Below are 23861 nucleotides of genomic sequence, written 5' to 3'. Positions count from 1 at the left end.
TATTCTTTCTCTACTTGATTTTTTTTGTACAGATAATTAGGCCATATTCATTTAAGGGACTATGGATCTCATTTAGGGGGCTCTACAGGATTCTCATTCTTGATACAGTCAATAAAATGTCATCTGCAAACAGGAATGTCTGAGAAATTTCACCAGTACAGAAAATCCCTCTTCCATTTGGACTTAATGCTCTATAACCTCCAGGATGATATCAAATAATTTTGATGGGAATATAACTTTATTTTATACTTTGATAATAATAAGGGGGATTGTGGAAGAAAATAGTTTTGTTACATATTTGAAGGAATCTTTTATGATTTTATAATATGAATGGAGAAATATTGTGGGGAGAAGCTTTAAAGATCATTTTGTGATAGAAAATCAAATGCTTTAAAAATATTAAACAATATACACAAAATAAACTTGTATCCTTCTATTCTTTTCAGTTAGATTTGTGTCTGCAAAGATGTGGCCTGTTGTGGAAAATGAAATTTTTCTTATTCCCATCTCAGACCTTCAGTAAGGGTGCCCATATAGAGTAGATAGATTATTATAAAATTTTTCTATTGATAGTAAAATAGAAATTTGTGATAATTACTGATTTGTCATTGGTAATATTCCTTCTTTCTAATATATTGAGAAGTAATCCTTTGGTATATCCTTCTTTGCCTCTTTCAATCCTAGCCTCCAACTTCATTTATCTGTACATATAGGGTAGCATCCCAATAGAAGGTTTGCATCTTGAGCATGATGATTATTTTGTTTTTGTCTTTGTATTTCCAGCACCTGCTGTAGCTTAAATATACTTACAATAATAATTTTAAAAATATTTAAATATAAGTAGGTGCCTAATCTGTTGAATTATACTGAATTATCTTTCAGTTGCTTGATTTAAGTAAGTCAATTATGCAATCTTATTAAAGTCTAACTCAATTTTACATGGAAATACTACAGATAACTTTGCAACTGTAGTCAGTTAGCAACATATATTATGTACTAACTTGATAGTTCTGCCATCATAGGACGTGGAAGTTCCATTAAAATTTTAAATCATATTAATATAATTTGTTAAGGCTATCAAAATTAAAGCCATGGCTCTTTCAATAATGAATAGGCATGCTTGTTTTTGTATGTTTTTGAGATGTCTAATAAAATTGTAATACTCTCTTTTATAATCTGCCTCACATCATTAGTAAATGTCTCAGGACTAAAAAGGCAAAAAGGGATTGTGCTAGAGGCCGAAGTATCCCAATTATTCAGAGGATAAACAGCCACAACATGGCTTTATGTAATTTATATGTGAGTATTTAGTGAAAAAAGCACAGGATTCAGGGCTCTAAAACTCCCAGGTCCTACACTGGCCAGATCCTCCTTTCGGTCTTATCATTCTTCCCATATGTACTCGGACTCCTATGGACTCCTCTTCATGTTAGGGTCTGTCTCACGCCTCCTTTAAATTTCATACATCCTAAAACTGCAATAGTCTCTGCCACAAGCTCACACAGAGGCAAGATTTCATACCATCACACTGTCTGATCACCACCATCGAAGGAACATATTGATGCTCTGTAAATAGCTGGGGAATTTGGAGACATACCTAACAGCTGTTGGTAGATGCATGTCTCTCCTCTCCCCTCTCCCCTCTCCCCACCCCCGCCTTCTTTGCTCAGCTGTGTGACTTTCAAATTATTTTGCTTCAGAGTCTAACAATAAGAAACTCTTCCTCACTTGTGTGTACAGAAGGAATGCATCAGTATTGTTGTTACTGTAGTCAGAACTAGGAGGGGGATGAGAAAAGGAAACTAGATCATAGAGTCAAAGAATAAGAAATTTTAAAGTTATCTTAAATATAATCAAATCCAAATCTCTAATAAAATGGGGAAATTGAAACAGAGAAAAAAGATAGGCAACACTATGAGTAATAGAGCCCATATTAGAGCCCATTTTCCAGACTCCTAATTCAGAGGTTTTCCGCAACACAACAAAACACAAGACTGTCTCTAGATGAGTAGTTTGATTGGGTATCTTTCATGAAGTCAAAGCTTTAATATGATAATGAATTTTTTCAACATTACTATTACCATCTTGCAAGGGAGTCTTCTGAAAATATTAATTTGGAGCTTTTATTGTTTAGTATCTGAAGAAAGCCAACAGAAGACGTAGGACATGTCATACACATTCAAAGGGAAACGGATGAATACGTTCTAAGAAAGAACAGATTTTATTGCATCCACCTGTCATGAGATATTAAAATTAAAAGGTCCCAGATTTTTTAAGTAAAATTTTAAAAATAGTGAGAAGACTAAGAAAACATTCTGCTGCTCTCAGTTGTTGATATACTATATTTTTTTTGGATCCAGCAAATACACTTTCTTATGACTTTTCTCTGAAAGGAGGGAGTTTCTAGCTCCGATTACTTGGATACTCTTACTGTTTACTCTTCCTTTTTATATGTAGTCAGAAGAGATTTCTCTCAGTACTTCAAATAAATAAGACACCCAGCTGAACAAACACTGTACGTTCTGTTAGATGACTTTGGCTTCATAAAGAATATTTGACTTTTTCAAAATGTAAATTATTGAAGGGGACCCATCATATGAAACTGGTTGGTGAAAATATTTCAAGTGGCATAGTATCCTCACAAGCCTTATGTATGAAGAACTAAAATAAACTCTTTTTAGAGAAGAAAACTGATCATTTCTAGGCAAAATTCAACCTTGGCGTTTAACTTTTTCAAAGGTAATTATTCTACAAAATTAAAATAAGATTACAGATTTCAAATCATTTTCCAAATTTATTTCTGAAAACAATTTGCTTAAGTACATTTTTAGAGTTCTACCCTTCCTCCCAAATATCTATATTTTTTCTACTTTTCTCCTCCTCCAGTCATACTCATGATATCCAAAGGATTTCAAGGGTTTTGCTAGCAGAATGAAAACTTGGGCAGAGTGAAATCCAAGTAACAAAAGAACATAAAATCATAAGATTTAAAGCTAGAAAGGACATTAGTGATCATCTAGCCTGATATTATTACTTTACAGATAATGAAATTAAGGAACAGAAAATTTAAGTGAAATGATACACATGGGACAAGGAGCTTATTGTCTGTCTTTTGACTCCCAGCTTAGTTAAGTATTGACAGGGTTAACACTAGGAATTTGGAACCCCTATGATAAATTATGTTTTGCTATAACAACTCAAGAAGACTGTCTATGGAAGCATGAGTCAGATAAACTCTGCTCAACTGGAGTAGCCACACTTATGAAATTGAAATCCTATCTATAAGAATTCAAATCAATGACAAAACTTTAGAAATATTATACCAACTCAAAAATAAAAAAGAAGTTGTCATAGAGATGGAAGTCTTAAAATATGGTCAACTCGTTTTTAAGAAAATCCTAGACTTCTAAGAAGAGACTGGAAATGGTTATAATTTGAATTGGCAAAAAGAAGTACACCTCCTGATCTTGAAAGTATTGAGGATTGTATCATTATGAAAGAAGAAAAGAGTTTCTGGCTAAAGTCTAAAATTCCAACCAAAACTGCATAATATCCCCTATGAGGAAAGGTTTTAAGTGATACATTGACATGGGAACATTCTATTATGAAAATAAATATTTGGACTTTGAAAACATAATCTTCAATTTTTTAAAAATTCTTTTTCATATGCTTTCTTATTAAAAGACTAAATCTTATCTCCGGTTATAAGACATGGGTCCATAAATACAAGCCAACAAAGTAGGTACGTTTTATATGTCTAGTACCCAGTGGAAGCAGAGGGTAACTTGAGGGAGGGAGAATTGAAGAAGGAAACTGCAAACAGGGACAGGAAAGAAGCAAAGACATAAATAATGCATTAGAGAATGACGGGACACAAAAACTACTTCAGTATATTGAGAATATAATAAACCTCCTATTTTATATACCATCTCTATGAGCATTTTCTCATTAGGCTTCACTCCTCCAAACTTCTCTATCAAGAAACCACTTCATGCTGGAAGATCATTTCAACCCTGAAACTCATACCACAGAATTACCACCTACCCTGAGGACCCTTCCCTTTTATTGGACTGGACAGCTCTTCCCAGGACCTTCATTTAAAGAGAGTACCCAGGCCAGTTACTTCTTCATTTCTCATCGGCCTATACTCCTCTGGATTTCTCCATTAGGCATTCCTGCTTTCACTCCCTTTCAGTTTTGTTTTATGTATTGTCTTTCTCATAATTATTTAAGCTTCTTAAGGAAGCTTATGTTTTTTTTCTTATGTTTTTTTTTTTTTTGCTTATGTTTGTATTCTAAAAAGTTAGCACAGGGCCTAACACAGTGTCTGATAGATTGATTGACATCCACTGACAATGAGAAATTGAATTTATACAGTGACGAGTATTAATCTCAATATTGCTACTTGAATAAACTTAAGGAACTTTAAAATTTAATTATAAATCACATCAACTGCTCACAAATCACTCTCCCATAAGAAAAAAATAGGTGTTCAAGTTATGATGACCAAGTCTCAGGTGAATTAATTAGATACTGTGGAGCCACTCTAGGAGCTTTCATAGTTCCAAAAAAGCCTATATAATCTAAATAACATATGCAATTGTTGGCAATTGTGGTTGGTGCTTGTAAATACATAGCCTTTTCTACAAACCTGGGGCAGAGAGACATAGAAATTCTAATTGGGTTTGGACTGAGAAGATCTGGCCTCATGACTCTAACACTTGCTGTGTCACCTAAGTTAAATGCCTTAACTTCTCTGATCTTTAATTCTCTTATCTATAGTTATTCCTATTGACTCCCTAAGAACATAGGGCTTCAACCATCTCACGCCAGCAGACTCTGTTCTGGGCAACTTCCCCCAGCTGGGCCCATGTCATCCCGACTGTTTTTGTTTCATTTTCAGCAGATCTTCGCCAGGTCTGTTTTGGTCTTCCGACTTTCCTCCTCCCTGGTGGGTTCCAGCTCAATGCTTGTCTGGCTACGTTGTCTTCCAGTTTTCGTAGTGTATGTCCTATCCATCTCCACTTACGTTTCTTTATGTCCTGACTAATGGGGTACTGGATTGTTCTTTCCCAGAGACTAGCATTGGAGATCTTTTCAGGCCATCTGATGTTCAAGATGTGGCGTAGACATCTATTAACAAAGACCTGGAGATTGTTGGTGTTAGCGCTCGTCACTCTCCAGCTTTCTGATCCATATAGGAGGACGGCCTTATAAGGTGATGATAATATCTTCACTATCTGACTCATAGGTATATGTTATGATGTTAGTTCTTTGTAAACCTTACCCATTATGAAAATTGTAATTATTATTATTACTTTAATGAAGTATTTCTCCTTCACTAAAGTTTTCCTCCAAAACCTGACTATAAAATAGAAGTGATCGTAGGTGCTTAAAGAACTGCTGTTTCAATTCATGCAAAACTCTAATATACACATGTTTCACAGAAACAAACAAAAAAGGGAAAACTACCACCACCTCTAACAACAACCTAAAATCAACTTTTCAAGACCAAGTCAATTTAGGAGGAAAAGACTCCTGAAAAATGGCACCCAAGAGTAGAGATCTAGGAATAGCAAGAGACCATATCCAGAGACAAAGAGGAGATGACAGGTAGCAAGTTAGGGAAAGTTTACCTAGGGTGAAGGTTCTGAGCTTTTAACTAATTTTTCTGTGCAAACTAGGTGCTACATCCGATTTTTTCTATTTACTGAAAGAGTATAAATACCACCAGTATCCTCTGATTTTCATTGCTCTGCAGAAAAGCCTGGTCACCCCAGGACTAGAAGACGCCACAGGCCAAGTCCCTTATTCTAGAGATGAAGAAACTGCAATCCAGGGAAAGGGACATGGCTTGCCCAAAATCACAAAACAAGTGAGTAACAAAGTTTAACTAAACATATGATTCCTGAGTTCTAGGCCAGTAAATTCAAAACTATGTACAAAATATTTCTTGGTTTTAGTCAAATCAGTCTGGGGATAGATACACAAAATCGATTTTAGAACAATTCATATAGTACTGGAGTTGAGACCTCTCTCTTGTCACTAGGAAAATGTTATCCTAAACCTCACAGGGGAAAATTGACTTTTACAGTAAGTGATACAGAAATCAATGTTCATAGAAGAAACATCTCAGCAACATCCGAAAGGGGCAACATAAGCTTCTGACATCTATTTAATAGGGCTAGCATCCAATACCTAAATTCTGAGAAGGCTAAAAATCACTGGAAAGAAGGATGTGCTAAGAGAGGAAGAGACTAAAGAGCAAATGAGATACTTGAACTTCCAATGAGAAAATAAATAACAAAATATGGTGAGAAAGACCACAATACAGTTTGTCTCAAAAAAGAGGCAAGCAATTATAGAAATCCTCAAAGTGAAACAAAAGAGAAAAGGAGATTTTAAAAAATATATTCATTTCAATTTCTGTTTCAATATTATTTAAAAATTTTATAATATAAAGAAAGTCCACATCATCTATTTTCCTACTGGCTGTCCATGAATATAGAATGGGATGCCAAATATGTCAATCACCATTTTAAAAAACCAAAGACAATCAGACCAAACTGCAACATTCAAGAACAAAGAATACACTTGTCATGCAAAGGCCACCCAAGCAACAAACATCTATTAAGTATCACTATATACTAGGAATTGTGTTAGGTACTTGGGATAATAGTACAAAGAATAAAAACAATGCATACTGGTCTTAAGGAACTTACATTCTAATAGGGAGAGAGCAAGTACATCTATAAATATATATTACATAAATGTAAAGTGACTCTACACACATATGCAGCAGTTAAATGCTATAGAGTATGGGAAGGAGGGATAGTACCACTTTGGAGGATTAAATAAAAGTTTCATATAGAAAACAGCGCTTGAGTTCTGTCTGGAGGAGAAGCATTCCAGGGATGTGGGACAGTTAATACAAAGAAGTGGAAATGGGATGTGAAGGGATGTTTTTGAAAAAGTACACTGTAGGATTGGGACTGGAGAATGGGAAAGGAAGCGAGATTTCCTAATTACAGGGAAAGTATAAAATGTTACCAACAAGAGCCTGACATGCCTTATGATTTGGTACTGATCACTAGAATTCTATGGAGATAAACCATGGTTTCATTTTGGTAATACATAGAGGGCATTTGGAAGACAGGAAAACAGGTGAGGTAGCTCAACTGACTGCTCTTTCAGACTGATTATAAGCATTTTCGGTCTCCTCCAACCAACAAACAGAAATGGTCCTATACTCTGTTAACTCTTCTTCAGGATATGTTGATTCATTGCATTAAAACAAAATCACTAATTGTCATTATTCATATCTTCTGTTGCATAGTTGGCTTAAGATATTTTCAGAGAAAAATGACAATTTCAAAAATGTAAATAAAAAAAACCTTTAAGAACTCCATTTATTTAGAATTTTAAAATATAAATCCAAACCAAGCAGGTCATTCAAGGGCAAAATTATCCCAATTTGGCCATGGAAGGTTAACAGAATGACAGTCTGCTTTTCTAGTTATAATTTATGACTGCAACAGAATCAGTGTTTTATTCCCATCCATTTAAAAAAAAACAGCACATCTGTTAAAACTTGAGTACAATGGCTGGCTTTACACAGCTCCAGGAAACGTAACTCAATAGTCTCCAAACTTCTACAAACTGAAGCCGATTTTAATGTAAAGGGATTTGAAAATTTAGTTCCCTAAAACATCTGCTAAGCTCTTGCTGGCCTAACACGAGCTATTCTCTCTGCTTCCATCCGCCAACAAAAATATTTGGTCGCAAGAAATTCTAGAGCGGGCATGTGACGGGCTCCGTGTCAGCCTTTATATGCTCCGAAGCACCCTCAGGGCAGGAGTCACTGTAGACCCACACAGAAAGCCAAGGCAACAAATCCTGAATTCTCACATGATCTGGGGCTCTCTTCCTTCCCTTTATCTGTATCTGTTGCCAGGGGTTACTGAGGTCGCAGGGATGCAGGAGCCCCGAATAGCCCTGAATAGGAGTTTAATAGCACTGATTGGCAGATTGACTTAAAGACGTGACTGAAAGTACATCCAGGTCCAGTCTGGAGTTCTGGAGGACTAGGAGGAGGGTGGTGTTGGGCTCTCGGAACACTGAAGTGAAGGCTCCAAAGCAAGGGATAGGCTACCTCAAGGGCTCCTACAGAGCCTGGCAGCCTCACTCCAGTCTGGAGTGTGACATTTAAGGAAGAACAACGGTAAGAAATAGGGAATCTAGAGGAACAGAATGATGAGGGTCCTCAAAATCATGTTAGGTGAGTTAACTTTATCCCCACCCCCAAATCCTTACCTTCTATCTTAGAATCAATACTGTGCATAGGTTCCAAAGCAGAAGAGCGGTAAGGGCCAGGCAAAGGGGGTGAAGTGACTTGCCCAGGGTCACAAGGCTAGGAAGTGTCTGAGGCCAAATTTGAACCCAGGACATCTCATCTCTAGACGACTCTCTATCCACTGAACCACTTAGCTGCTCCCTCCCATACTTCCTTCCCCTCCTCCCCTCAGTGAGTGTACTTTGCAGAAAATCCAGATGTTTAAACTGAAGAAGAAAATACCAACAACAAATATCTGAAAGGTTATCATATATGAAAGGAATTAAAACTTACCATACCTGGTCTCAGGGGACTGAATTAAGACTAAGGTAAAAGGTATGCAGCTAGAAGAATCTAGATGGCTAAATGGATAAGCACTGATGGAGTCAGAAAGACCTGAGTTCAAATTTGATCTCAGACCCTGTGGCCCTGAGTAAATCACTTAATCTGTTTGTCCTAATCTTTGGAGAAGTAAATGAAAAACTACTGGTGATATTTTCCCCAAAACCCCATGGACACTATGGTCCACATACAGATACAACTGAACAATTAAACAAAAGTGGGTTCAAAAGAAAAACTTCCAAACATTTAGAGCTATATCTAACTGGAATTAGATGACTTAAAAGGAAATGGGTTTCCTTTTAATGAAATTATTCAAGCAGAATCATCTTAGATTGTTGAAACATCATAGAAAAAATGTGTGCTTTAGATAGTGTTTGGGAGATGATGACCTCCAAGGACCTTTCAACTCTAGTTGAAAAGTAAATTCTATATCACAAGACTGTATTAATGTGTAATCTGAAGGGGAAAAATTATAATAATATAAAAATCAAAAGGTGACAGAAAAAGAAAAAAAGAAAAGTGAATCACTTCCTTACAATTTTCTAAAATAAAAGAATATATCTACGTTACCCTTTGTTTAATCAAAAGAAAGAAAATACAACTAAGAATTAAATCTTTCTTCCAGCAATCTATCTGCTGGAGTCATCATGTTAACTCGTAACAAGAGCAGGAGGTCAACCAAAATACTGATTAGTCAGTAGGGGTCGCTACATTTAGAATTAATCCATACAAGTTTCTTATTAGTGATTATTATACTGCAGGAGGCCACAATGGAAAAAGTAATTAATTTCAAAGTGATAATGCATTTACAGCAACAATTAGAAATGTATAACTGTAAAAGAGCAACATTTAAAAGACAGATTACATTTAATAAAGTTGCACAAGAACATCCAATTGTAAAATTACTGATCTGCAACAATATTCCTTAAAGAGGCACTTAAAATAGCCTGACTCCATGAAGGGTGACCTAATTACTGTAACTAAAATCACCCTCGTCACAGCAAGTCACAGCAAATTAAAAAAAAGGTTGATATTAGAATACTGCTGTTTAATACTTAAGAGAGGGAGCTGAGCCAGAGAACCGAAGGCGAGGTTCCCTAGCACAGGATTCCATCCTGTTTACCAGTCCCTTGACCTTCGGGATGGAACCTAAGGAGTGTGGCAACACTTATGTCAAGAGAAAGTGAATCCAAGGCTCCATCTGTCCTGGGTCACAGATCATTACCTAATGTCAATCTGTCCACTTGGGCTGTTGGCATTGCTGTTAAAGTTTTCCAGGAGGGAAAGAACTGGATTCCTGAGTAGGAATGCTACCTTTTACTAAAAACATAAATTTGTTTAAACTTACAGAATGGGAACTCAAACACAAATATGCGGTGAAAAAAAGATTGTGTAGTGATAGGAAAAAATATGTCACAAACATCTGGTACTGTATTTCTTATAAAAAAATGACTGAAATTTCAAACCTAACCTTTTCAGAGTAGTCAAAATAATAAAATAATTCACTTCTAACTATATCTGAAAGAGGAAAAAAACACTCTATCATTCCAATGCACTCCAAAAATGCATTTAAATATTTATAAAAGTAGGAGGTAAATGAATTGTGATTAAAAGGTTTTTTTTCCCTTTCTTTATATCTACAGTGCCCAGAATGGTACCTGACACATACTAGAGGCCTTTTGGTAGATGAATGAGTGAATGGGCACAATCTATTTCCCAAAGAGTTTCAATGCTAATGAAACCATTCAATCTATTTTGGTAGTTTTCATCAATTCTGGTGTTCCCGGTGCTGGTGAAGCAATGGCTCCGCCTATCTAAAAAAGGGATTGTTTTTTTCTAAAGTTTCTTTATTGAGAAATTTTCAAGAGAATATATTTGCCTGTTGTTTCCTGAACTCATAATGTATTGAAGGTTATTTATTTTTCTGATTGCCTATATCCTCTTATTGTATCTTTAGTAAAAAAAAAATCACTTAAAAATTCAGGCTTAACTGTGGATGGCAATGTTATTCTATTACTAGACCATTTGGGGGATATACTGAAGAAGCAGGGTTTCTTAGTATTTTGTATAACTTTTTCACAAGTTTCTAACTCCTCTCAATGTTACATCATAAATTGAATATATACACCTATTAAATAATTTCTGTTATTCAAAATATAAAATGCTATTACAGCCAAGATGTCATAAGAAAATTGATCCATCATGATTGCTATATGGGAAAATGACAGCAGAGGAAATTTGTATGTACATTTCTCTCATTTATCCAAATATATTCGATTGCAATACATTATACAGAATATTTGGGCTGACTAAAATACTGAGAATGGAGTGTTCTACTGATTAAACACTGATGACCAAAACCAACAATGACCACTACCACCACCACCACCACCACCACCACAACAGCAACAACAAATCCTTTCCTTAAACCAGGGACATCCCCAATCTATTCAAGTAGAGGTTACAACATTCAGACTATCTCTGCCAGTTTTTCAACTTAAAACAGCCTAGAAAATAAGACTAAATTTAACTAGCCACATTTGTATATCTTTGAATTCTGCTAAGCATACCGTAAGATATATTGTTCATAAAATTAGCTTTTCAAAAAGGAGACTCCACCTCATAGCAAAAAAGTGAATATGCTAAAAAATACTAATGTGTAGTCATTTTCTATTACTAACAAGAGAGAAGATAAGTAAGGAAAAATATTTAAGGTACAGTTATTTTTTGTGTGTTTAGTAGTGAAACTCAATTTAAAGGAATCATTACCACCAGTTGATACAAATTGTACTCTACAATTTTAAACAAATAACTGAATGTTACATATTTCTCTAGGAATCCAAAACACTTCAATAAGATGTTTAGAGGTAAAGATATATAACTAGGTAGTCTATTATCTGCAACAATCTAAATTATACAAGCCCTTCTCTTCCACTTCTGAATATCTGTGAATGGATATTATTCAAGTCATCTAAATGATTCGTGTTTGCCATGCCAAATAAGCAAAATACTCTTCTTCCAGCTAATTAATTCTCTATGAAAAGTTTATGACCTTTAAATGAAGAATCTAGAAAAGCCAATATGGTTTCTCAATTACAATATAAAACAACACTCAGTGATATTGTGATAGTCAAAAAAGCCATGCTTGTTTCTCAACACAACACAAAACACATAATTATCCAATGTCCTAGGCATCAAATCAGATTGGTAGAATGTCTGAATAAGCCACACAGCAATGAAAAAGGAATACTGTATCATTTCCATTAAAATTTCCAGCTATCTTAACCCAACATTTAAATCCCATATACTGTAAACCAACATTTTAACAAGGCCTTAGAGGAATGAGTTTCATCTTAAATATATCTAAATATGTTCCCACAACCTATCCTATTGCAGTCATATATCTGACAGCGTGATTACTGTTAAAGTTATATTTATCATTAGGAGAGTCAAAAGGTCAATGAAAAAATGCACATCTGGATTTCTGTTGCTTCGTGCCCGTGATGTTAAAATGGATGACGCAGAGGATGGCGCAAGCTGATCCCTTACCATGGATTTGGTGAAAGGCCGGGCCAAGGTAAACAGCAGGGTATACAGCCACCAGTTGTGATGAATGGATGAGTACATCATGTTGCCAGGATGCACCGCGTTCGAGGTGACCCCATGGGGAGACAGGCGGCAGTGAAGCTCGTTAGAGAAGAGTATACTGCAAAGCTTGGAACGGTTGTATGCTAGCATGGACCAGAACTCTTCCTTAGGTGGAGAAAGCAGGCTCAAATCAAGTTTGCCTGAGGAATCATTAATATCAGTAAACCTAAAAAGGAGGAAAGAGAACTTAAATAACAAGCAAAACTGTCTTCCTTATGATTTTATTTTGATAGAAACAACATAAAGTCTTTAAAATCCATAGTAAAATACATGTATGGATGGTTGCCTACAAAAGAGACAATAGTATGCATGTTCCAGACTCATGACATCAGATGGTTGTATATATTTTAAAGGAAAGGGCTTTTTTTTTTAAAAAAAGAAAGTCCTTATTATATCCGAAAATATATCACAAAGATTAAAGTAAAACTAAATTTACTCAGATGGATGGAAAATTATCATGGTATAATAAAAGGAGCTAAATATTATACAAATCATGGTATGATGGGAAGAACTTAAACAAAATCAAGAGTGTACTGGAGGAAACACAGTCTGTTTCTTCTGGGGGGGGTGACTGTTGAATTTTCATCATGAGTATTTTATATCTTATAAACTGGCAAACTAGGGGGTACCTAGGTAGCTTAGTGGATTGAGAGCCAGGTTTAGAGTTGGGAGGACCTAGGTTCAAATCTACCCTTAGATACTTAGATACTTTCTAGCAGTGTGACTCTGGGCAAGTCACTTAAACTCAATGCATTGCCAAGCCCTTTCTGCCTTGAAACCAATATATATATATATTATTCTCAGAAAAAGAAGGTTTAAAAAAAAGAAGAAAAGAAGTCGGCAAACTACAAATCAGGGCCTAATTTATTCTTTTGTTGATTATCTAGAATTAAGAAAATCATTGAGAAATTGTTAATAAAAGAGATTAGATTTTTAAATGTGTTGTGAAATTTTCAGATAGCTGTTAAATATTTACTAGCTCACTTTTGCAAAAGGCACAGGCTGTGGTTTTATCTTTTTTACCTTACTAGCTACTTGAACACCCCTCTGAAGTGCGTTTTCCTGCTCTTAAATGAGTAGGAATGTTGGAGACAGATGGATGCAGATCAAAGCATACTCTTTCACATCAATGTATTTATCATTTTATTTTAGAGTTTTGGTTATGCATGAGTGTGTTCTTATGACAATGACCAATATGAAAGTGTGTTTTGCATGATGATAAAATTTAAAAATTTTAAAAATAAAAGAAGATGAAAAGAAGTTGTACATAAAAAAAAAAACAAAGCTAGCACTCCTTGTGCTTGGACCTTCCTCTCAGAGAAACAGAACTGGGAGCTAAAAGAAACCTTAGAGATCTTCTCACACCTTATATTTTACAGAAAAAACTGAGGAACAGGCATGAGGTTATAAAGACAGAAAGTATCAGTCTAGATTCAAACTCAGGTCCTCCAACCTAGAATCTATTGTTCTTTCCACAGCATTATACAGCGATTTTAGAGTTGTGAGATAAATGTTATAATCTGTAATTTTTTTTTGAAGGGACTGAAACCACTGTTATTTTTATGACTAAAAAAAACTGAATCTCCACCAAAATCATTTAAATTGAAAAACCCAATCCAATCATATCCAAAGATCTGACAGATTCTTCGTAAGCTATCATTCACATATATAGCTATCTTTAACATGTAGAAGCAAGGAAAAATGTTTTTCAAACCATGAACAAGAAGTTCAAGGATAATTAAATTAAGTGAAAAAAGAATATTAAATGAGTGTCATTTTGAAAGGAGAAAGATATCACATTCCTAACCTTTGACTGGGTTTCTTTGGATTATTTTATCCAGGGCTACAGCACTGTATATTTTAGTTTGAGCATCCAAGTAAACAGAGATGAGTCTTGCTGCCTTGTAGACTCTTTTTGAGATTAAAAATTAATGATTATAGAGGGGTTAGACCCTTGGTAACATGCCATCAATAGTCTTATGCATTTAAAAGATAAATGTAAACAAAGCCCAAATGAGTTCTGGCAGAGTATAATGTTCTTAAGTACCCCCATGGCAGGATGGGACACAAATCAAAGTAACTAGTTGATGTTTTATAATTGGGTCTGACAGAGTCATTAAACACCAGCTGTTTGTTTCTTTTCTCTGCTCCCCCCTTTTAATAACAACAAAGTACAGAAGGTCCTAAAGAAATTTACACTAACAAAAGGAATTTCTGGGATGGTCTAGGCTCTGCTTAGAGCTCCTTCCAATTTGGCTTCATAAAATTAAATTTTCCTTTGCAGAGCACAGAAAGATAATTTTAAAATGCTCAAGAATTTTCTAGAGCATCATTTAGGCAATCCAAAGCAAAAGACAAAATGAATATGACAAAATAGCATTTTCTTCGGATACAAGCCTTTCAAGAGAAGGAAAAAATAGTTTGATGAAAACATCAAAGTTGATTTGAAAACTGAAATAACAATTTGCTAGAACCCAACTCAAGAAATCTCTTTTATGATAAGAAATAACCTGGAAGCTCTAGATCAAGGAAAGGTCAGAGTCAGAAACTTCATCAACTCTAAGTCATCAAGAGTTCAATTCGACATAGTGAGAATTTATTAAACATACACTGAGGCAGACAAACAAATACCAAAGAACTTTCATTCCACTAAATTTAATGCCAACTCATTAGTTTTCTGATGCTATGGCCAAAATCTCTGGGAAACAATTATACTTCTTTATCTAGGCACCTAAGACAGAAGATAGCCAAATTGTCTCTTCTACTTAAGTACATCCAAGTATTAAAGAGAACATGAAAGAATCAGAAAATTATACTAATAAGCATTTATGTAAATTGACAGATTGATAGTAAGGACTTCATACACTGTCTAGTCCTCCTTCTTTGTACAGATGAGGAATATGTAATTCTGAAACAATAAGAGATTTGACCAAAGTCAGCCAGTTAGTGGCAAGTGCTAGGGATCAAAATTAGATCTCTGTACTGCTACTCAAGGGTTCAGGAAATATTATCAATCCTGTTTTGCAAGTCTGACAACATATCTATTGGCTTAGCATTAGGGGATTAATGCCAAGGGGATCCAAAAACAAAACTGCAAAATTAACCATTATTTTTAAAGTCTCTTAAGTTCTCTATGGGGCAATGCATTTCTGAATCTCCTCTGACTTCCAACAGATTTCTTTACTTTGCTCTCTAAGCACAACTTGGACCCCTCCCTTTATTAGGTAAATGGGAAAGTGATAACCTAAAACCTCTAAAGATGACAACATTCCTTCCTGCTCACTGATGTGGAAATAAAACTTCAATAATACCACATGACTCACTTGATCTAGGCTTAGTCCAATTGACCCCATACTAACGGTGATAAAAATACAAGCTAACAATTGACTCTGGATATGCGTATGCTTGTTCATTCCTCTTATCTTATGAATGATTGTCTTCTTTATTGACCATCTAATTTTTGACCACTTGTGTAACTTGGGGTAAATCACTTAATCTCTCGGCCATTTTCTCAACTGTGAAAAGATATCATGGGACAAGATGATCTCTTTTCAGCTCCACATACTATGATTCCTTAGCTTTTAAAACCGTGTGTGTGTGTGTGTAAATGACAATTACCAAATAAAGTGTGATATGGTCTAGTAGAAAATATACTGCCCTGAGCTTTTCCATGCTCATCTGTGATTATACTCTCTTCTTCCTGTAAAATCACTTCAGCCTTAGAATTCCCACCTCAGAAGCATCCCTTCCTCTGTCTAACTGGAAGTTCGTGCTAGGACCTTCATGTAAGGAGGTGCTATTGAGTCATGTGCCCATTCCTCTCAAGACTGCACACTGGGCCTTTCTCTACTATGCCCCTCACAAAGGACACCCCTAACCCTTTGATATATTATCTTTCCCCATTAGAATTTAAGCTGGAATAGGAGGAAAAAGAGGAGAAGATTTTCAGTGTCCAGAAGATGTGCCAGGCTTCCCCAAAAACAACACAGTCAACCAGGCAGGTCCAAGGCTGATAAAGTAACTAAGCAAGAACTAGGTAATATCTGCATTTCTCTTCCTGGTTAGAAAGAAAACTGCCTACCAAGTTTCAATAATTCTATCCTCCAATCTAGTGGATCAGGCAAGGGCCTCTGACTCTTGGGTAACTGTTTAAATCTGATTTTAAAGGGAATATCAGCTTATTTCTATCTCAATGTTCAAAGTGCATCATTCCTTTTGACATTAAATTGATGTTTAAAGCACTTGACTAAAATGACTGGGTTGGATCCTTGGATCCCAGGTAGACAAAAGCAACTCTATTCAAAAGATAGTGCTGAATAGTGCTCTAAATTCCCTATGTGTGAATGAACGTGTGTGTTTTTTAACCCAGCTATAGCTAGCTGTTAGAAGAGTTTTCAGCTTGTACTATTTTCCATTCTATTTTAATTGTTATTTGAAAATTTTCCACAAGTAAGTTCTCATTTTAATAGAAAGTATTTAAGATATTCAGAAACAATTTACTTGCACTGATTTCTGAGAAGTCACTAAAATATAGTGAACAACTGGGGAAGGCCTATAAATATTTTGCCTTGGGGCAGTTTAGTATAATATTTTCTGCAAACATAGGACTTTATTTTTCCCCTAACGGGGGGTCTTGACTCCAATGACAAGATTCAGCCAAGGTTTATAGAGGTAATTAGATATCAACACTTCTGTTTTATATGGTTTAAGGCTCTGGGTTCACAAGTCATTGAATAAGTACTTTCACAGAATAAGACAGTGTATGTACATATTTGTTCTTGCTAGCTGGAAAGGTAGTGGGAGGGAAAGAAAGAAAGGTGGAGGGAGACAGGGAAAAGGAGAAAAGGGAAGGAGAGAGAGAGAGAGAGAGAGAGAGAGAGAGAGAGAGAGAGAGAGAGAGAGAGAGAATTTAAGCACTTTTTTTTCAAAGTACATGAATACTTAGCTTAATGACTTTAACTGGGTCATTGTCAGGACATCAGTCAAAATGATGCTACAGAAGACAATGTCCTAGAAACAATGTCACAAATCCTATAAATGAACAATCAGTTAAACACAATTGCAATAAAGTCTGTGAAATCATGATGGAGTTTAATTATGGGGCCTTGGAAAAAGCCCTGGCCTAAGAGTCATAAATTGAAAGTTCCAGCTCCAGTATTTCAGCTAAAAACACTGTAGGACCATTGGCAAGTGACCACATCATTCTGAGCATCAGATTCTCCATCTTTAAAATGAGGGTAAGAATACTAACACTGCCTACTTCATTGTGGAGATGTAAACTCCTGAGATTATAATATAATACTGATATCATTACTAAAAGACACTGCTCAGGACAATGTTAAGCACATTGGCACGTTTGGATACAGGAAATGTGTTTTTGGAAAACAGAAATCAAAATGTTCAATTAATATCAATCATTATATGGTAGTGCTTCTGGCCACATATTCCTTCTACAAATACTAGCTGAGCTAATTTGTAAACCAAGGATAATTCTCCAAGTTCCTCAGCTGTAAGAAATTAAGATTTGGATCTCCAAGGTAAGGAAAAAAAGAGATACATTAGAGTTAAGAAAAGAACAAAGATGTCGTGTGAAATACCATTTGAGAACCAAATTTACAAAGGGAAGCAAGCAGCTGACAATTCAACATAATCTCCCATTAAATAACAGCTCATTTAAACATCTCCCATTGTGCCCTCCACATCTGGCAAGTGATTGGAGTTGGCAGATTTATTTCCTGAGCTATCTGGCCTGCCCCACAGTAGCCTCCCTCATTTTGGAGCAAGGCTATTCTACTTTCTTTAACAAACCTGGTGTGATTCACAAAGATAAGGATGTACAGATTTTGTTACCACCTAATTATTAGATGTTTCATGTCTTTTAACACAAGGGAGGATTATTACCAGCATTTTCTCCCACTTCTTTCATTTCAGCCGTCATAAATTTTAAATGGCAAAAGTAAATCTAGCTGCAATGTGTCATTTATACCCTAAGCCCCTGTGTTTGGGAGTGATAAAGGTTTCAGTCTAACCCTTGGCTGGTCTCTCTCTTCCAAGTCCCAAGGGTTACATTTTATGGAAACATGATTAAAAAAATAAGCTTCATTCTGGGTCACTAAAACATTTCAGGACTTAAGAAAGGAGATTGGGGGGTGGAGAGAGAACTGAAACAATTTTTCCCCCTAGTTGCTCTACTGAAGGCAAAAGCTCTTAGCCACTGGGAAAATGTAACATAGAACTCTCCCAAGTATTTATTAAATTGAACTTCACCTGTTAACTCTTTTGTCATTATGAATGACTTTAGACAAATAGGGCTTTTATGCAATCCAAGAAACAAACATGTTGAAATTACAATGAAATTTTCAAGCGCCTTTTTAGTTCATTGCATATTCTCCTAATGGTAATAGGAAAGAAGTGCCATCTGATGTTTTAATTGAAATTTTAACCAAAAGAGGCATGGCCAGATTTCTAATATGTTCTAACTACAGTACTTCCCTTTCTACAATTACACAGCTAATGTCTGCATTGAATTCCCTAATTTCTCATTATAAAACAATTGGATTTCATCTAGCAGTATTTAATTGCATTGTTTCTCCTGCTAGAATAACTGCACATTCTTCTTGGTAGGATGTTGAAGTTGTTGAATGACAAATCAATAAAGGTCACGCCATTCAAATTTAATCAATTATTATTCCATCTCTAAGCAAAATCAATGAGGGACCTGAAATGTAGTAAAAACCAAACAAAAAAAACCCACAAAAACTGAATTCCTACAAACACTGGCCAAGACAAAAAGAAAAAAGAAATGTTGAAAAAATTGAGAGCTAAAAGTCATTAAATTAAGGTCCACTAAAAGCCCTAATTGCGATAAAGTAACCTTGTGTCCCAGAGGTGGTTCCAATATGACAAAAGATATGACAGATCCTACTATGCTGGACACTCATGAAACTATCTAATAAGTTATGGAAGACTTTCAATCAACAGCAGAGGGGAATACTCAGAAGAAAGATTTAAGGCTTCTTATGGAAGCAAGGGAGTTGAAGAAGGGTTGGGCACTGGTACTTGCTTTTCACAGCTAAGAAAAAACCCCACTGATTTGAAGGGAAAGTACATGTTTTTCTGCTAGTACAAGTAGGGATAAAAATGAACCAAGGACTAAACCATACCCACCTGTGAGATTCTGAAGAGACTACAACAACACGAGCTGGGGCTGAGCGACACAACACCTCCTGAAGGAGCTGGACAAGGTAAAAATGTCCCAGATGATTCACCTGGAAGGTGGTCTCAAGATGATCTTTTGTGAGGCTCCAGGGTAGGGCAAAGACAGAAGCATTGCAAATCAACACATGCAGAGATCTGCAAAATAAGAATGTTAAGACTATTGATGCTAGGTCCAGGGATTGAGCATTTGTCATTGAATTGGTTTAATTGATCATTTATTTTACAAACACATTACCTCTTATGACTATAAAAAGGGGGTGAATTCTTAATCAGTTGGTCACACAAAAAGATTAACTGAATAAGACATTTATAAAAGACAGTGATAGGTAGTAAACCTATTATTTTAATCATTTCTAGAACTTACAAGTAAGGAAATATCTTTTATGAATGAAATTTAGCACCTCCTCAAAAACTCTGAATGATTTTGGTTTTAGTTTTTGACTACTTCTAAATATATACTCTGATGAGGTCAGTGACAAAAAATGGAAAGGATACTGCCCCACAGATGCTAAAATATCTATAGGAGACTTTTTATAATAGGGAAGTACTAAAAACAGAAGATATACATTTACTTAAGCAAGGTATGGTGCACAAATTTAGTGGAATATGACTGTTATGAGAAACATCAAATATGATGAATACAGAGACAAATGGGAAAATATAGGAATCCATAGCAAATAAAGTAAGATGAACCAAGAAAACACACATAATGACTAAGACCATGTAAATACTGAGAACAAGAATCAAAAGGGAACCGAATGCTGTGATATTATAATCAACAAGAATGACTTTAAGAGAGGTGATATAGGAAGATTTTCCCTACTTCTTTGTAGATTTTACAGATAATGGAATGTGGAATACATATATAGTACCAGACTTTTTTTTCCCCAATATTCTGGTTAGTTTCACTGAACACCCCCCCCTCTCTCTCTCTTCTCTCTTCTCTCTTCTCTCTCCCTCTCTCTCTCCTTTGATAAAAGTGCAACTCCTTAAAAGAAAAGAGATGAAGATGCACTGAAAGACATGTCACATAAAAAAGATATCAAGAAAATTTAATTTTAAAATGCTTACAATTAAACTGAAGATCATATGAAGGGAAAAAGAAACTCTGGATTAAAAGCTACCTCTGTAGCTATTTAGTTCAACTCATAATAAAGGCAAGAATTTCACAGAATTACAGAAACTAAGGATGAAAAGGACCTCAGAGGTTATCTAGTCCATCACATAGTTGAAGAAAAATACCCTCTGAATCCCAACATAAAATTTACTTGGTTAAAAGCCTCACATGTCATAATTTCAAATAAGGAAAAGATGTTTTTTCCTCTAAAGCAGATTCCCAAAATGGGCACTACCACCCCCTCGTGGGTGCTTCAGTGATCCAGGAAAGCGGTGATGGCCACAGGTGCATTTATCTTTCCTATTAATTGCTATTAAAATTTAAAAAGATTAATTTCCAGGGGACTAAGTAATATTTTTTTCTGGAAAGGGGGTGGTAAGCCAAAACAGTTTGGGAACCACTACTCTAAAGGCATACATTTTAGAAAATTTTATTAAAATCTACATTAAACTATTCTGGAACTTAGGTAATATGTGCTAGAAAAGTGAAATTGATATTTAGATGTTTCCCATGGAATTAATGAATGGCCATCTCATTTTTTTTGTTGCAGTATTTTTTTACAGAAACTTCTTACACATTTTTTGAAATACAATGTCCTTTCTGTACTGAAACTTTAGATGTTGACATATTTAAAGGGAATAATAAAAGAATTATTCATTAAACATGCAAATCTCATAGCCATAGGGTTACATAGGTTGTTTTGAAATTGTCTCCGTAGGCTTAATCTGCTTTGTAAATATAGCACTTTCATAAAGACTCTAAATGGAAATGATTTTGAATGCTCTTCAAAAGTTTTCAAATATGGGACCACAAAAAGAAAAAGTGAATAAGAAATTTGTATATGCTTGTAAATATAAGCTTACCCAAAGTAATGTTAATAATTGGTTCTGTATATTTAATACATTACACAAAATAATGTTAACAGGGGAAAGTTCCACTGGAATGTTTATGTTCACTCAATATACAATATAATGATTATCAGGGAATTAATATTTCTAGGGCTTAATCTCTAGCCCAGATAACTGGGGACCAATGATTTGAGTATTCCCTGAAAAGCCAAATGACATGAAAATTTGGGGGACAGAATGTTAAGGGGTAGATGGTGTTCCTGAATGCAATAGGGCTCACAGCTGCCCTAAGGATGTTATACTGACTACAGTAATTGGTGAAATAGGAAGGGTTAAGAAATCAGCCCTTGGGTATTTGCAACTGTCTAAGTCAGGAATCAGTGAGGGAATAAAAATCCAAGGTTGGTTTGGGGGGGGAGGGGAAGTGTTGAGGATGAGCATGATAGAGGCAGGAGTCTGTTAAAAAGAAAAAGTGATGTGATCACATGGAAGCTATAAATCCATGGAAATGGTATGTGGGTTTTCTGCAAAAAAGAATGCTGCTTAAGATGCTCTGAGGAGGTGGATTTATCCCTAGGGAGAACATTGGCTAGCCAATAAGACAGTATGTAAGTCAGATCATAATGTTCTCCCTATGGAACATTTATATCATTTTTAGAAGAATAAGAGAGGCCTAAAATGATGCTGAGTTTGAATGGCACAGTAGTCTCTGCATAGCTAGAGACACTGTGTCATTGAGGAATAAAAGGGAAAGGTTAGCACTGGTAGACCTGGAGCTTAAAGGTGATCAAGAGCAATGAGAGATCTTCATGGAATATATGTGAGACTAGTGAGAAACAACATGGGGTAGAATAAAAATAATAGCATTTAAATAATAATTTAAGGTTTGTAAAACATTTTACCTTGGGATTTGATTCTCACAAAAGCACTGTAAGATCAGCACTACAAATATTATTACACACATTTCTACAAGCTATACTAGGCCCCCTGAACCCAGAATCCCTTGTGACTATGGTACCCTCAGATTTAAATTCAGAACTAAGGTTTTGAAGTACATTTTTGTATCATCACTAGATAAATAAATGACCTATCAGTAGTCAGGAGTGTACATTCAAGGAGAAAAAGGGCAGTTGAAAAACTGAGAAAATTTGAGTTCTGAAAAGGGCCCACTTCAGAGAATGGGGAAGGGCTCCAGAGGAACTTGTGGACGCATTTCTCTACAGAATTTCAAAATACAGTCATCATCTCCTACCTCTTTGGTGCAGTCTGTGAACTTATATACATATGTATATGTGTGTGTGTGTAGTCATGGTGGAAAAGTGACTGAAATAGCATGATTTCTCTGGAATTGCACAGGTAGGGCAGAAAAGGGGGCTTATCTATTTGGTTCTATTACCTGTCAGTGAGTCACTGTAGAAGGAAGAGTCAGTTGAGTTAATGCTAGTTCAAAGACCTCTCCTGGGCTCTCTTTGCTTTTTAGAAGATGACTAATGGCAGTATGACATAGGAGAAGCAAAGACTTTCATTAAGAATTTGGGCAAAAGTTACTCTCATACCCCATCTGCCTGGACTTCCTGACTGGCAATAGCTATGCAAAAGTAATCTATTTGTAGCTAAGAATTCACATTCCTAGAAAAGCAGGAATGTGTAGATAAACTAGGAAAACAGTTAGTACAATAAAAATGTCACATACTGATTTCTAAATTGTTTTTCCATACTTGCCTATGCAAAATGATTTTTCACTGCTCCCATTCTTGTTTCATGTTGATCCCTTTCATTCACATAAATTTTTTGAATTACCATTTATTTTTATACATATGTAAAACGTATGTAACAACAGTAACATGCTATATATGATTTGTTATAAATATGTAATGAATTATAATAAATATGTTTATTGGGAGAAGCTGGGTGGCTCAGTGGATTGAGAGCCAGACCTAGAGACAGGAGGTTTTAGGTTCCAATCGGGCCTCAGACACTTCCTAGCTAGGTGACCCTGGGCAAGTCACTTAACCCCCATTACCTAGCCCTTACAGCTCTTCTGCTTTGGAACCAATACGCAGTATTGATTCTAAGACAGGAAGTAAGGGCTTAAAAAAAAAACCAAATAAATAAATGTGCTTATCAAAGAGAAATAATTCTCACAGCAATGTCCAAAAACCTATATCTCATTCTTTTTTCTCTTCCCTCAAAAAACAGGTATTATTATATAGGTTGTACATGTATTAATATATGACCAATATTTCCATGTTTTTCATGTTATAAAACAATACATATATCGCTTACATGATAAAAATTCATGAAGGAAATAAAGTGAAGAATGTTTCATTTGCATTAGAACTCTGTCTATTCCTTC

The 23861-nt window shown here is 35.5% G+C and overlaps 1 protein-coding gene across 1 annotated transcript in view; it reads right to left on the bottom strand.

The window, feature by feature from the left end:
• WWOX (WW domain containing oxidoreductase) overlaps positions 1-23861 on the bottom strand; it is a 1184703-nt gene that overhangs the window by 762689 nt on the left and 398153 nt on the right. The window contains exons 7-8 of the mRNA XM_044663258.1: positions 19490-19675; positions 12224-12488 (exon numbers count right to left, since the gene is read on the bottom strand). Coding sequence (XP_044519193.1) covers positions 12224-12488; positions 19490-19675 — 451 coding nt within the window. The remainder of the gene's footprint in view (positions 1-12223; positions 12489-19489; positions 19676-23861) is intronic.

The sequence above is a fragment of the Gracilinanus agilis genome, chromosome 2 (genome assembly GCF_016433145.1).
Source record: "Gracilinanus agilis isolate LMUSP501 chromosome 2, AgileGrace, whole genome shotgun sequence".
Classification (NCBI taxonomy): Eukaryota; Metazoa; Chordata; class Mammalia; order Didelphimorphia; family Didelphidae; genus Gracilinanus; species Gracilinanus agilis.
Note: the sequence above shows the minus strand (reverse complement) of the source record. Positions and strands in the feature narration are given on the sequence as shown.